Genomic DNA, 15,988 nt, shown 5'->3' on the forward strand with positions numbered 1-15,988 from the left:
CTATTTAAACAATAAATTAACTTTGGCTCATGTGGACTACACAGTTTGAAGTTGTAGTGCAACCAAAACGCAATTATGTTGCTGGAGCAGGAAGCTTTCCAAATGTACAGTATTCACAAATAAACATCTTTTCTGTGAAGAACCAAAAGATTTATTTTCCTTTATTACTCAGCAATTCCTTTAAAACATCAAGCAGAGCATTTTGTTGGGTCCTAAACATATTTCTTTCTGCTTCGCGTTCCCTTTGTAATGCAGCATGTTCTTCTTTTTGAATCCTCCTTTCTTCAGCGCGGTCTTCTACTTGCGCTCTCCATTCAGCAATGTGTTGCTCTAGTTTTGCCTGCTCGTGAAGCAGTTTCCTCTCTTCCAGCTCCAGGCGCCGCTCTTCTAGTGTGGCATCTCTTGCTCTCGTTGAATGTTCATACCGCAGCCTTCGCTCAAAAAAGGCAAGATTGCCTTCGGAAGGAGAATTGGCAGCTGTAATTGAAAGCACACAATTGTTACATATCCCTCTTCGAACAGCTCATAACAAGTATAAGACGCCCTAAAGTGTGTTAACGTAAGTAATCAAGTTCCCTGTAACGTTCACCCTTCGACATTAAAAGTTTACCTGCACAATAACATGGAGCCCAATATCCCGCATGGAGTCATAAAAGCGGAACTGTGTGTTATAAGTGCACTCATGGACTACTTTTCAAGATATGTGTGGGCTAATTATGAACACGTGACCAAATGACTGTTTGCTGCAGCATCAAATTATTCTGAATAACATCATAAAGGTGACCTGTGAGGCATTATGAGGGGAAAAGGCTAACACTGATTTGCATAAGGCAGCACAGATATTCAGTGCAGAATGTTCCACACAGAGGAGAAAATTGAGTCTCCTGCCTCTTTTCCTTTGCTGGGTGCTGCTCCTGGCGTGCATATGATTGCTGGGGTGGGCGTTTAATGGTGGAACTGCAATCCTCGTTCCTCCTTGTGTCAAACAGCGTGTGTCGGGATTGGACTGTGGTCCAGGCGACTCAGTGCCATTTGGGAGGCTGACAGCTGGAGGTTGCGGCTCGCTGTCTTGCGGTAGTGGAGAGGTGGCGTCTCCTTGTGGGCTGCTTGGGTTAGTGTATATTACTGCACTTGGAGTACTTGGAGGCGTCACATCTACATAATTGCCACTATATATGCTATTTAGAATTTGTGACGCCTCCGTGGGCTGAAAATCTTCCATGCCTGCAAAGAGAGCGAAAGTATGATTAGCATTTCACATTGGTTTATTATTCATGTAGTCATAACTACATAACCTTTTAATCGTTTAAGGTAAATCATACTGGATGCAGTAGCTAAACAAACGTTTATTATATACAAACTGATAATTTGCAGGATACATGCTGCTGCTTAACAAAATGCTGCAACATACGATTAGGTACAAGCATATTACAGCATCACACTTCTCATTCCATCTTCATTATTTGATTGAAAAACATGCATTACCGTCCTCTTCTGCAACTTGGGTACAATGAGCTGCTGCTGCCGTATCCCTAGTTTGGGCTGCAGCCAATCTCTCAAAATTTGCAGCTCTGCGGTCAGTTGGAGTCCCAGGTGGTACGTCAGGCTGCATTCGAGCAACTACCTTTTTCAAGGTGGTTCCTCTAATAACGTATCCAAATTCCTTAGCAAGGGCTAAAATTTCTGTCAGAAGCTGCTCTTTTTCGGCATACTGCTCCTCGGTTCCAGACCTGCAATAACAGATAGTTAGCTACCTATAATTTCTGTACGTCAGATACTTTCTTTAGACTTGTTTCACTATTGTGTTAACCCTTTGGGAGTCACTGACGTAATATATGGCGCTGCGAACAAGTCTCAAATGGTCGATGCCGTTATTTACGGCAGTATCTGGATGTTTCAAATACGTGCCAATTTTTCAACTCTTTTTCTAACCCTTGGTAGTACCCTGTAGGGACGCAATAAATATTTTTCTGACGCCGTCGGCCTTGTGTTTCATTTCCCGGCGCGTCGACTACCGCTCATGTATCCGGCGTATGCGGGCGCGCGGCGATTAGTGTCGAATTCGTCTCACGGGCGGTTTTCCTTTGTTGCGCTGGCAAAAGCTGATATCTTACTGGTTTCTAATCCGTTAGAAACCATAGTGCCGTGATTACAGCTGTTCAGAGGTGGGCGCCAGCATATACAAGTTCCAAGGAGTTCCAGAGGTGGGCGCCAGCATATACAAGCATATACAAGGCAGGGGAAGCGGATTCGCGTTACTCTCCCAAGATTACGGAGGCAGCATATCGAAGGCAAATAAACATTACATAAGGGCAAGCAAAGCACACAGCTAACCTGCGCCTACTGCAAGCGAAAGAAGTTGTGCAGTAAAAATGTACTTACTTTTTCAGATTTGCAGTATCTTTGTGCAAGAACTGTGCCATGAGCAACTCGCAGCGGTTGCGTATCGACCGCAGCGAAAACGTCTTGCCTGTGGCCTCTGCAAGATTTTTCGCAACCTGCGGCCACAACCTGGCGTCTTGAAACGGATTGGTTCCCAGTACTTCTCGCAATATGCAGAGGTCATCGCCTGTAGTAAAGTGCGAGCGCGCGTACGACGTCCTCGGAGCAGCCATGCTTGGCGCCTGAGAGACAACTGCTTTGGATGGCTGCGGCTCGTTCGGCTCTTTTGGCTATCTCGCGATATCTCGTCACCCGCGAGGGCGGCCCAAGACGGCTTGGGGGCCCACGCTAGTTTTCGATTCTTGGGTCTTGGGTTAACGCGAACGCAAGAACCCAAGACTGGCTTGGGTTCTGCGCATGCGCACTTGTGGCGCGCAATTTTCTTGGGTCCCCAAGCCGCTTGGGCCCCCAATTCTAAAACTCTCTATTATGTCTCGCTTATGATGCCGTGACATGGTACGAAACCATGATGACGTAACTTATGATCATGAGTTACTCTTGAATGAAAGCTTGTGCACACATGCATATTCCTGCATTGTAATTCTGGAGTGCACTTACAGTAAGGACACTGTGAAAAGAAGAAAAGGCCAACAGCAAGAACCAGGCGGCGCAGTGCTATTTGCACCTTCTCGGCTGTTGTCGGTTTAAGTCACCTTCACAGCAGCAGAGTCGTGTTATGCGGCGAAGCATATTTAGCATCATGCAGTGAAGCATATCTGAAGTTAAAGGGGACACTGTCACGGGGCCCCTGCTGGTGCTTATGGTTACCCGACACTATCAGCTTAAGTACTCGTACTGTGACCTCTTCATGCATTTGGACAACACCAATCGCCATGTGAAAACCTCTGTTCACTGCTAATCTCGCTAAGAGCCTAAATTGTTTCCAAACTACAAATTTCACCAAGTGGCAAACTTGGCAATGCTTCTGGAACCTCATTCTCAAGTACTTTAATACTACCAGGATGCTTCAATGTCAAACTGGATTGAAAACCTGGGATGAGATTGCGCAAGCTTCTAGCTTTCTGACTGTTTGCTTCACCTTCTACATCAGTGAGTAGGCAGTGTTCAATAGGCGCTCCCGCTTCACCAAGCAGACGACCGCTGACGAAAGCACGGTGAAGGCGAATAATGAGAGCGCAAGCAAACATTCAGAATGCACGATCTCGCCCTTTGATTTAGAGAAAGGAAGGATAATTTCAACACCAAGGAACCCAAGTATGCGTTCAACAACAAAAGCTTCTGAACGGGCCACTTCCACATCAGCACTGCGGAAAGACTGATTAGCTTATCACCCAGCAGAAATTTTCACTCGTGGCAGAAATTTTCACTGCCACAATCGCAGGTTCAAAGATATTTGCATGATGACATTTTGGGCCAAAAAGAAGATCCGTTTGAGTGATGGTGTAAGCGTGGTGCCCACTGTTGGCTCGGCTTGTGAAGAGCGACCTGCTGATACCAGACACTCTAAGCAGCTCTTTTCGATGTCTGAATCGATGGTGTCATGCACTAGGTGTCACTGCTCTTTGAACATGTTGAGCTGTTGTCCTTGCTTCATGAAACATTAAGTAACTACAGTTATGACATTGTCAAACAAAAGTGTTGTATTAGAGAATTTTGTTAACCACGAAGCATAATATCCCTGTACATTATTTGCTATGCAGTAAACTATTTTGCACCTCTGGTTGGTGAAAAAAAAAGGATTTTTGCAATACCAGTAGTATTCATATTTGAAAAATATTCGCTTCGCACTTAGGTTTCATTATTCAAATTAGCTTTGAAATTGAAAAATTCATATTTCCACACCCATAGTTTTGCTCAAATACCTGGAGCATAAGTCATTTGAGGACGTAACTTCAGGATTAGCAACAGTATGCCACCAAAGAGTCAACACAGTTCAAATTTTTTTACATTCTTTTACAATTGTTTCCTAATGTACATTCATTAAAACCATCTTAAGCCTCAATAATTGACTAAACTAAACTTTGATAACAGCTGCATGCTTGGATCGAACGGTGCATGTTCCGGCCACTCTAGGGTAGCAGTTTAGGGGAAAAAATATCCGTTACTTAGGAATTCCACTTGGTGACCTTGTGCGGAGAAACCCCGGCTGGACCTTACCATCTGAATCTGCTTCACAATGGCTATCACTGGCTTTTTTGGTGTTCTCGATGGCATCCACTAGCTTGAGAAGCTCGACCTCAATGATGTCTGACCATTGGCAGCACTTATTTCTGTTTATCACAGATGAAAATTGCCTATGAGCTCTTATTTCGCCCAAAACACAGACTTTTGCCACATTTAAGAAAGTGGCACTCTCCTGCGTCAGTGTGGTCAGCATGCCTGGCATGCACTTTCATCTCCTGCGTCAGAGTGAGTTACTATCCCAGATTAATGTGCTACAGAGATGACAGAGAGGTTGGCGAAGAAGTTGTGCCCAGACAGATAGAATGATAATATTTATGTCTATTGCAATTCAAAGCCATCTATTAGAGCACCTTGCACCACCAGAGAAATCCTAATGGCTTCCTTTTCTTTCACCTCATAATGTGGGCGGTAACACCCCATTAAATGATCCCTAAGATGGTTTTTGTGAACCCTGAGGAAATCTCTCACAGAAAACTTGTAGACAGTCTTAATAAGTGTTGTCAGATTACTTTTCAATGTGTTCTTTATCATCACTGTGGTGGTCGTAATTTCAATTCATGTGCAGCACTCACACAGTGCGCACTCCTTGCAGACATCTGTAACTAGTGGCAGTTCACCAGCATATTTGAAGGGAGGAAAAAAAGAGCATGGCCACACCAACCACACCACAGCATGTGTATGCATCAGATGACATTGTGGAACCTAATTCTATGTCAGCAGGAAATGCATGGCTTCTGTCGCTATTTCGAGTGCAAATATTTGTCCCACGGGTACAGAGAAGTCATTATGGCAACCACATAATCCAGGCAGCTTAGCGCTGGGCAACTGCAATATTTATGAAGCAGCACACTGCATTCAAAGCCAGGCACTGTCACACTTGTCTGGGAAAATCGGTGCTTGTATACACAGGGGCCGGACCATTTCAAACCACAGTCACGTTGGAACTCTGTCCACTCTTGTAGGGTGCATTTTCTGTGTAGTCGCTGCCACTGCAGGAATAATTTTCTTCCAACTGCACAAAGAGAAAATTGCAGCACTGTGCTCTGCAGTGCTTGGTGCAAAGGCAGAACAGCCATGAGCCTTCTCCCATCCACAATTCAGAAATCCGCCAATACATAGATGGCTTACAGTGGCATCCCTACAGGCAGCACACACCACCTATATGCCGCCACTTAGTTTGCAACACACTGAGGGTCTCCATGCCTTTATGTAAATGCTCAAATATACTACAGGACAGGATCTTTAGGGAATAAAGGTTGTTTCACGGTCCTCACATCTATGCTGTGACAAAGCCAACTCCAACTGCACAGGTAGAAATTGCTGTGGAAAATTAAATTTTACAGTTTCATGTACCATATTTTCCATACAGTACTATAGTCTGCAGGATCTAATTTGGGCTGAAAAAGCCCCTCTCATTAAGCACCATGGCAAATATTAGCTATAGGTACATTGGTACGTTGGAAGCCGTCAAGGGAGCATTTTCTCAAACAAATATTTCTAATTAGTTCATTATTAAAGGAAATGGAAGAAATTGAAATGTTGCATTTTCACGCTGCCAGGAGGCGAGTGCTAAAAGCTACAGCACTCAACCCCTTTGCCTCCAAGTGATCTTCCTTCTTCATCTTCCCCCATGACGGAGCCAAGGGTTCACGTCACACTCGCATGACAAGCCCTGTCTTTTCTTTCCTTTTTTTCTTCTCTTCCTTTTTTGCTGTGGGGCACACATCCAGGGATGGCATTTAACATTGTTTGGCTTACGAAAGTCACGTGCCATGGTTGGTGATATTGCAGGCAGCACGTTTTACATAGAGACATTTGTGCATGTAACCTTGACTCTGGCTGAAGCAGGGCTTCGTTGCGACTATGATGGCTTTTGTTTAAAATTTCAGCTGTTTTCCCACTGTGCATCATTTTGATAATTTGGAGACAGGATTGTTAGTGTGCGATCTATGCATTGCACTTGTCGGTTTGCAACTTCCAATCTTGGTGAGACGCCTTTTCAAATAACAAAGTGCGACTGAACTTCCTGAAAGGGAAGCAGCCCACATCCGCATACCTTATTCACAGCTGTCAATTCTTTTTTGAAGGTTTAGCACTGTGTTTCCGATGACTCTCTTTAGAGCTCTGGGACAGCGCTTCCGCTGCCAGGGGTAATGCTACAGAACAGCGATTCCACTGACCCCAAGCAGGTACGCCATGTTTGAAGAGACAAAGATAAAACCTTGTGCAGGCTGTCCGGCATGCATATACATCTTTTTCTGTGCCTCTTTCTAAGCAACAATACTTTCACTGGTGAACAGGAAGGCAGCCTTTGTTTCTTTTTTTCATTATCGTTTCTCAGTTTTACAAGGCCATAAAGAAAAATAAAGAAAACAGGAAAGATTGCAAACCAGCCCTGCAATTTTCCTGAATTATTGGAAACGAATATGTGCGAACAGAGGATGCCAAATGAAATGAACAGCCAGGTGCAACAACAAGTGACATCATTCAGGTGGTGCAGGCGGTTTGGCGGGCCCATAAAATGCCTTAACGAGATTTATTTGAGCGTGAACATGGTGAGAAGGCTGCTTCTGCCTTGCAGTGGTGTAAAGACTGCTGCATGTCTGGAGGTTAAAATGCTCATCATTCTATCATACATGGAAGTATTCCGACTATTTAGTGGAGTCATGGGAAAGCCACTCAAGCCTACATTAGCAAAATGTGTAGTACTGATTACAGCGAACACACTCCCTCCATATTCATGCAACCGAATGCAAACATACTGAAACCTGAGGTGTACCTGACGAGCGTACCTGCCAACAGCCCATAGGACAGGAAAGGCAAATCCCTGTGCATGCATAGTGAATTCGTCACTGCTGTGCATGCTCATTTCGGCAAACTGGCATAACAGATGAATTGCGAGTGCAATATGTGACTGTAAAGCACGTGGCGCATCTTTGTCACCATAACTTGAGCTTGGTGAGAATCAAGTGGTTTGATAAATGTACAACAGAGTCAGCAATGGTGGGACAGTTCTTAGAAACTTCACAGCATGCCCGTCTGCCTCTACAATGTAAAAAAAAAAATTGGCTTTGATCCAAGAGCCAGATCTTTTTGACTGGGCAACATTCATGCACCAGCTTTGTCAGTTTTTTGATGCTCCCACTACTTGTGCTGAGGTCGCGAGAAAAGCCCGGAGAGAGTATAAAATTCGAGAATCATGTACCTCTTACATTGTGGATGTCCTTGCACTGTGCTGACGCATGACCACCACGTCTCAAAATGATCGAATGCGACATATTAAAGGCGCAAACACTGTTACCTTATACGTCCTTGGTATGCAGAACCCCAGCACCTCCACCACTTCTAAGGAACCGCTTTATTCTTGCCGAGCTAGAGCTATGGCGAGGAAGAAGCGACACACACTACGTACGGATGAGGAAGATGAAGGAAAGTCACATTGCGCTCACAATATCGCTAACGTGGTAGTTTCCCAAAGGAAGCGGTCACACCACTGCATATAAAGTGTATGCACAGGGATTCTCATATGTCTTCCCTGTCCAAGGGACTGGTGGCAAGCACCACAGAGCAGCACTGGTCAGGTGCATTCCAATTAAATTCTTAAGAATTGAGAAAAGGCCGATTCAACACAAAGCAACGATCTGACACCCTTGCCAACAAACCTGTTGCACTGGCATTAAGTTTCAGATATTTGCGGCCACACATAGGTAAACCAATGGGCAAGGTTCTGACTGGTGTTGTAGTGAGTACTGCTCCAGGAGGGCACATGTAACCGGCAAACAGAGGCCTCAGGAGAGCATTAGAATATAATCAAGGAGGCGGCAGGGTACCTAAGGGGCAGCGGAGGGATCATAACTGGAAGCAGGGCGGTCCTAAACTGGAAGCAGGTTATGTTGCTCCAACTCACGGACCACCCTGACTCCAGCCTTGTCCGCGAAAGCGGACAGCTGATCTTAAAATGCGTCAGAAAATTCGGAAAGTACGACTTACACACAGCCTACAGACATCATAGATATACTACTAGCACGCGCAGGCCTCGGCGAGCCCCAACCCATGGACCAGTCCGCGTTCTAGCTCTGGTGTCCCCGTTATCGATTTGGTGTCCTGGAGACGCCGCCAATAATATGAAATAGTGACACGTTGTTACTAGTAAAAAACACAATTTAAGCCGCTAACGCTACGTTCAGCACTGCCGCGCCCCAACAACTTCTACAACGCCTGTGAGAACTTCACCAAGCAATGGTTGTTCTTGACAATACTAAGAACTTGTGAATTTTGTGTACCGCTCATGCTTAACTTTGTAGTGCACTGTGGCTTAGTGAAGCACTACGATTGCGTGTAGCATACGTACACATCTTACCTGATAGACGGTGAACAGGGTCTTGTACAAATATCCGCTGAAGAAGAAAAGACTACACCTTCACATGTGTTAAAACACATGCCAAACTTGAAAAAACAGACGTACAATGAACCTCCACACGTTAAAATAGCAAAAGCATCACTTAAAAGGCGAAAACTATTGAAAACTTTGCAAGCGCCATGGCAAGCGCAAATCCGCCATTGCTGCTGATATTGATGTTGATCAGGCTGTCCCCTTGCGATCGAGTCGGCAAGCGCGTGGAAGCGCGTTTCCTTATTCTATGGAAGCGCAATTGGCGCAATGTAGCCAAAATAAATAAAGAAAACTGCATCAACTCCAAATACACACACGCAAAAGAAAATCGTCGGGATTCTCTATAACGACGTTTCCAACCCCTTGACCGATATTTCATACAGCTCGTTGCATTAATTAAAATACCCGCAGTGCATTGTTTTCATAACGCGCTAAAAAAATTTTGCGCTTAAGCTTACCCGCACAAACACGCGGCGCAAATTCGTAGAACGCCACCAGTGCAGCCCCCCACCCCCCAAGAATATATATGACTAGTCAATAATAATAGCATACAATTATAACCTGAGCGTCGGCGCAATCAATGGAGAATTCAATTTTATTTGTTATAGAAAATCAAATGCAATGCAGTAAACAATGGATAGAATTAAGCATATAGCTTCGAGTCTAAAAAAAATCTGCCTTGAAACTTGACGTGGTGACGCGGCAAATTGTGAGTATATGATTGAAAATAATTGCTATAGTGTGTTCGTGTATGAGTAAGCTTCTCAAAAGGAGTTTCAAGTGTTTCCATGGTATGGTAAGCTTATATCTTGATTCCTGAAGTTTTTTTTTATTCATATAGGTCAATTATGTTTAAAAAGCGAATTGGAAATCCCAATGGTTTTGTTTTTTACCGGGGGAACACAGAGTTGAGCCACTGTTTTGAAACAAACTTTTATTTAAAGTAGTTACAAGTAACACCGACACCCTCGCTCATAACAAAACAACTTTCACTCACTGTGTCCAGACACTTGGTTCAAGTTGCATGTAATGCTTCATCTCCAAGCTTTGCGTGGTTTCTTAAAGGCATTGTGAAATCTACACGGTGTTTTTATTTTACACCTCCTCATCTCATAGTACAAGATCTGAAATGCGTGAACAAGAAGAATCAGGCCAGCACATATTCACAGAAATGAACTCTTCACAGTGCAGTTGACAAGTGCAAAAATTACAGCAGAAACTGCCAGTCACATGATATGAGCAAAACATAACTGTTCTTTTTGCGGGAAAGCCTCAGTCCCATGCCGACATTAACCCATATGGTGGTCATCACTGGCAATGTTTGAAAGATTTTCATAAAATAGAGACTGAATGTCTGGAGTATTTATCATAAGGGAAGTAGAAACTCGCACGTCTTCTAAACAGCCCTTTGCAGTGCTAAATGTATGCTGGCTATTGATAGTAATAAATAGTATTACAACTGTTAAACAAGACAAAAGCTCACAGGAATATGAAGGCTTGAAGTGATAAACAGTGTTTGGAGGGAGAATGTAGCTGGAGTGAACCTTTTGACAAAGATTTGTCTTCGTCAGTGCCGCAATTAAGTTTGGCACAGCAATCTTTATGCACCTTTAGCTCACTTTCCCACACCCTCAATGTAGGATGAAGAGGAGAATAAGATAGTGCGTAGAATGAAGTTGAAGTGTAGAAAAGAAATGGGGATAGAGAAGGTAGGAGCACTGTTGTAGATCATTCTTCCAAGGTTACTCTTCCAAAAGAAAGAAAGAAAAATATTAAATGTGTAAGGAAGCATTGCCAATTGTTATTATGCCTACTCAAGTAAGAGATGCACCATAAGGGATGCAATATAAAACTGATCTGATATGTAGGGTGGCCTAAAGCTTTCTGCATAGTCTTTACAATCATTATGACACTGTCGGCTGCAGCTAAATATGCAGAAGTTTTAATTGAGTGCTCGTGACCAGAGCAACTTGTCCAGACTGCACACAATGCCATTGCATATGCCCTCTATTTTGGTAATCTGAAAAATAAAAGTTTATTCAAATGGGCAATAAGAACATCACATGGAACACAAAATCTAGATCGAATTATGAGGCATGCCACAGTGCGGGACTCAGTATTATTTTTGACCACCTTGGGTTTTGAGATGTGCACTTAAGTTCAACTACACACTTTTTTTTTTGCTGGGATTGAACCCGCAAGCTCGAGCTCAGCAATGCAACATCATAACTACTGCGCTACTGAGTGTTTACACAAATTTATAAGTAGCAAAACACATTGGAGGCTTTTGCACACTGAAGCACTACACACCATCCAATGCACTTCCTTACATCTATGTACAGACATACTTACCAGCGGTTCATATGACAAGCATGGAGGCGTGCTCTAACACACTACCATCCAACAGCTGCCACATACCAGAGATGACCACTGGGTTTGTACCTATTTTCACAGAACACTTACCAGCAGCTCATACAACAAGCATGGTGGCCTCTCTCGTGCTCTAACACACATACCATCCAGCTGTGACATATGGCTGCACACCACAGACAAAAACAGACGGGCTAATCATCAGAGACCACATGTCATGATTTGTTAACATGCGAGCCCTCAACCTGCTTCAATAAGGCATGACAGCACAGCACTACTGCACCACTTCGCTCTTCCTAACTGCACTGGAGGCTTGTTACCAGTAATCGTGCCCTGCTGACGTGGTTATCTCTTCAGTTTCTATGTTGCTGTCCCTAAGCTGTTATTTAAGGACTTCCTTTTGAGCTTCAGTGGGCCTTGAAAGGCTAGATGATGGCTGCCACAATCTAGGGTTTTTTGTAGAGTGAAACCTTAACAGGCGCACAACTTTTTTGTTGGCTGGTTTATTTAAATGGTCTGGCATCTTTCTTTTTGGGTCACTTTCACTTTCAACAAGCATGAAAACTGGCTCAAACAAATTGTTTGCCTTCTCAGCCACACCCTCAGAGACTTCACCATCTGATATTGCCTGTCTGACTGAGTCCATTTTTGCTCTTAAGAGTGCTGAGCTGGACACTGCTTTGGCTGCTTCCAGCTTTGTTATACTCTGTACAATGTGCAATGCCCGACTTGCCTCACATGCTTCTTCGGGTGAGCTCTCATGGGCCTTGTTGCTGCTAGTTGGATTAGCGATGACCACACAGTGAATGTGCTTGCACACTGTAAAGTGTATAAGATGGTCATAGCAAGTGCACATATAAGTATGCACACACACTGCGCATTCCTTGCACCTCAAAGGACAGCAAGCACCATCTCCCACTTATGACACTTTATATGAGAGCCCTTTAATAGACTGAGATGGCACAGTCCATATGCCATCTTCATTTAATTTGGCACAAGCTGCCATTTCACTGCCAGACCTGTGGTTCTTCTGAATTCTGCTCAGCTTCTTACCCTTTGCGCCTTTCATCATCTGGATAGCCCTTTTCATTAAAAAATGATTTGTCAAGTCCATGAGGGCAGAAATTAGTTTGTCACCATGCTTATTCTGTTTTCTCTCCAGCATAGTATGCTTTAACGTCCTGTGCTTGCTCTCAACGTGCATGTTAGTGTTGACAGCTGCTCTAGTCCTAAAGCAATAGGCCCACTCTTGCGGCCTAACTGCATAGTGGTCATTGAAGTACTTCAGGAAGTCCCTCAGTTTTTCTTCCTCACTAGAAAGGAATTGCTTAAAATAATCTTCAAATGCCTTTTCCGCGAGGAACTCTAAGAGTAGCCACACACTATGGTAAACATGTGGCCTTAGCTGTTTCTCTACACACTCGAGTATCTTCTTACGCCAATTGTTATCCACATGCCAGGCACAGAGAAGTTTCTGTTGTGCAGCACCCATGACCATGGACCATGCTTTGTAGAATTGCGACGCATCATCAGATATCAATGTCTTAGCAGCCACTTTTTTTGGCCATGGCTGACTCCAGATATTTGAAGAATGCTGTCAAAGTTTGCTCGTTCATCCGGTTGCAGATGAAATAAGCTATAGCTACACCTGATCCTACTTTATCTAGCACCAGAAGAGTGGTCAGCTCAAACTGGTACTCTGTAGTTCCATGTGTGGATTCAAGACATACAGTACCTGCAGGGCCCAATTTTTCTAGTAGCTCCTTCTGAGGCTCTGTCATCAGAACAAGAGCAAAGTCTGCTGAAGGAAATGTACCACTTGGGTCCACTGCACCTTGTGCCTTGTACAGGCGGACAAGTGTTTCACCTTTTTCTTTCATCACAAGCACCCACGTGTCTACACTGATAGCGTCATTAGTGTGACAATGTTATGGAGCAGCAATGTTAAACTGCTGTTTGATGTTATGCAGGGTTGAGCACTCTGCCAAGTGCACTGGCCTCAGCTTGGATGCCACAGATGTTCTTACTCGCTTTAGAATGGTTTTCATGGGCACACCCCTTTCTAGGTTCTCTGCTACGCTGGCCTTTTCCTTGTCGCTCATTCTCAAGTGCTGAATTTCTGGCTTATGACCGTAATGGTTTCTTTGATACCTGACTTTTATGGTGGTGCCTTCAGGTGTCGGACTCTGAGTATTGTCCATTGTGATGGTAATAAATGAAAGACATATCTTACCAGACCTACAGCTCCCCTGACTTTTCTCCCGACGGTCACTATGACCTTCCTTTTTCCTTGCCTCGCCTGATCTATTACAGTGATAGTGGATCCTTGTCCCTCCACTGGCCAGCTTTTCGGAGCCCGTGGGCAAAATGACCCAGCAGTTCTGGCTACTCTCTTCTTCTGCTTTCCATTCATGAAATTCTGTAATAAACGCACAAAATAACATTAGATAGTGACAAGTACCTTGGGGAGAGAGATGCAAACAAAAATAATCACATTGAAGGTCTTGGACATGGGCTAATGTAGCATTTATTTTACTCCCTCACCTTCAATTCGACCGTGTCATGAGGTCATCCTTGATATTGCTTAAGTTTCTGTTGAAATTGAATTTCAAATGCGGTGCACCATAACTTCAAAAAATTTATCATATTAGTTTTGTTTTAATAAGAAACAAATATGAAACTTAAGCATGATCTATGCTCACTCCTTCCTCAATATTGAATAAGACTGTACATTCACAGCAATGCTGTTACAATAAAACAAAGACGAACTGGGAGCATGTGGTGCACGCTATGCCCCAGAACAGTGTGAATCCCTTCTCTCAGTTTCTTCTTGAAAAGCTCCTTCTTTTCAAGAAGAGCTTGATTTTTTACTGTACATAGGGGCTTGGAGAGGGAGTGTTCCATCGTCACGCGGTTATGATCTGGCTTGGGCATGCGCCTGGTTCGAAGAGGCAGCATTATGTGTGATTTCAATAAACCAGTCGCTAGTCTGCGTTCGTCCTGTCTTCTTCTACGTTGGTGTCTTTTCCCAAGTGCAGTTTAAGTTCACAAAAAGATTTCTTACCAAGTAGCCTCCTAACACACTCTTCTTAAAGAAAAAAGGATTGCGCGTGCTTCAAATTTGGCTCTATTTTATGAAATCTACAACCAGAGTCCTTCAATTGAAGGACTGTGGTACTACTAAAGAATTTTCCCAAAGTACGCCGGGAGACCAAGCCGCTGACAGCCGCAATTGCAAGTGTGGTCCTGGACCTACGTCGGCCTGCATTCGGACCTATTGCGGCCTGCACTGAGGCGAAGACTACACCACGCACGCAAGTAGCGCAGAGCAACGTCAGAACGCAGAACAGCTTACTCCTGTCGCTTAAAAAAAATAAGAAGATGTACAAACGTCAAATTTCACTCCAGTTGCTGTGCAGGATAGCAGACAATGCCAAACGTATGTCATGTAGCGCATCGCTGGGAGCGCGCACACATGACTATACTATAGATGGATAAACAAACAAATTATATTTAACGAGGACACAAACTTCAAAATACCCCAAGGAAATAAATTAGGCACCTGCGCAAAAGCTACTCTTCGCGAAACAGATGGAGAAAGAGAAAACAAAGGCCCGCAAAGCATAAACAACTGCCTTTTTGGAAGCACACTGCGCAACAAGAAATTAAAAAAAGTCCAAGATATAATATTGCGTTTAAACGTCATTTGCTCACGATGACTGAGAATAAATTTAATAAAACTGTTCCTCACCCTTACTGTTCCGGAACACCAGGTGCACGTCAGCCTCGAAGTTGTGCGCAGCGATCTGGTGCACCGAATACTTCTCCATTGTAGGCAGGGAAGTGCCACATACGTCGCATTTCATCAATTTCTTGACATCCACGGCCATTTTGTGAAAGTTCCTGATGTGTTGCAGCATGTTCTTGCTCTGTATGAATAGTTTGCTGCAAAATTCGCAGCGACGATCGTCATCGCCGATGGCAGCTCGATCACAGACGCGCGCCATTCCTAAGCGGAGTAGGCGGCGTTTGGACGCACGTGGTTTCTGTGTCATTGCACGCACTACAGCAATACAGAGAAGAAACCTCCCCAATCACGTGACACACTAGGTATTCAGTGGCCCCATAGGGACAGTTGGAAACCAACTTAGGGAACCAACATCCGGGAACGCAGGGTCACGTGGATGCTGCCTTCTATTGTTCACCGGCCTCAGCCGGCCTGCGGGGAGACGCATGTCCCACGCTGCCCACGCACGGAAGCAAGAGCGCAGTGTGGCCAGCATCGCTTTCAACTTCGCTATGCTTGGAAAACAAGTCGATGTACAGCAAACTTTCTCGTAGTGATTTTGTTAGATTGCATGCTGCGCTAAAAAAAGAAAAGAAAAACTACACTTAACGGCGACTGCATATGTGAGCGGTTGCACGCGAAAGTAAGCGGATGGATGGATGGATGGATGTTATGAGCGTTCCCTTTGGATCGGGGCAGTGGGTTGCGCCACCAAGCTCTTTCTATTATACTGCCTAATGTCCTACCTAGGTTAAATAAAAAAAAAACACTATGAACTACCCCGCACCCAAATTTTCTGATCCCCTATTTCGAACTGTGCTTTTGCACGTCTCCGTTTTTTGTCGTTCCCC

The 15,988-nt window shown here is 44.2% G+C and overlaps 1 protein-coding gene across 1 annotated transcript; it reads right to left on the bottom strand.

Annotated features, from left to right (window-relative positions):
• Positions 1–9,894: 9,894 nt before the first annotated feature.
• On the bottom strand, positions 9,895–15,349 carry LOC142590646 (uncharacterized). The gene is made up of 3 exons (XM_075703017.1): positions 15,102–15,349; positions 13,584–13,769; positions 9,895–10,104 (listed from the first exon to the last, which is right to left on the bottom strand). Exons 1-3 carry the CDS (start codon positions 15,268–15,270, stop codon positions 10,091–10,093), a joined length of 369 nt encoding a protein of 122 aa, XP_075559132.1. The 5' UTR covers positions 15,271–15,349; the 3' UTR covers positions 9,895–10,090.
• Positions 15,350–15,988: the final 639 nt, after the last annotated feature.

The sequence above is a fragment of the Dermacentor variabilis genome, chromosome 8, assembly GCF_050947875.1.
Source record: "Dermacentor variabilis isolate Ectoservices chromosome 8, ASM5094787v1, whole genome shotgun sequence".
Lineage (NCBI taxonomy): Eukaryota > Metazoa > Arthropoda > Arachnida > Ixodida > Ixodidae > Dermacentor > Dermacentor variabilis.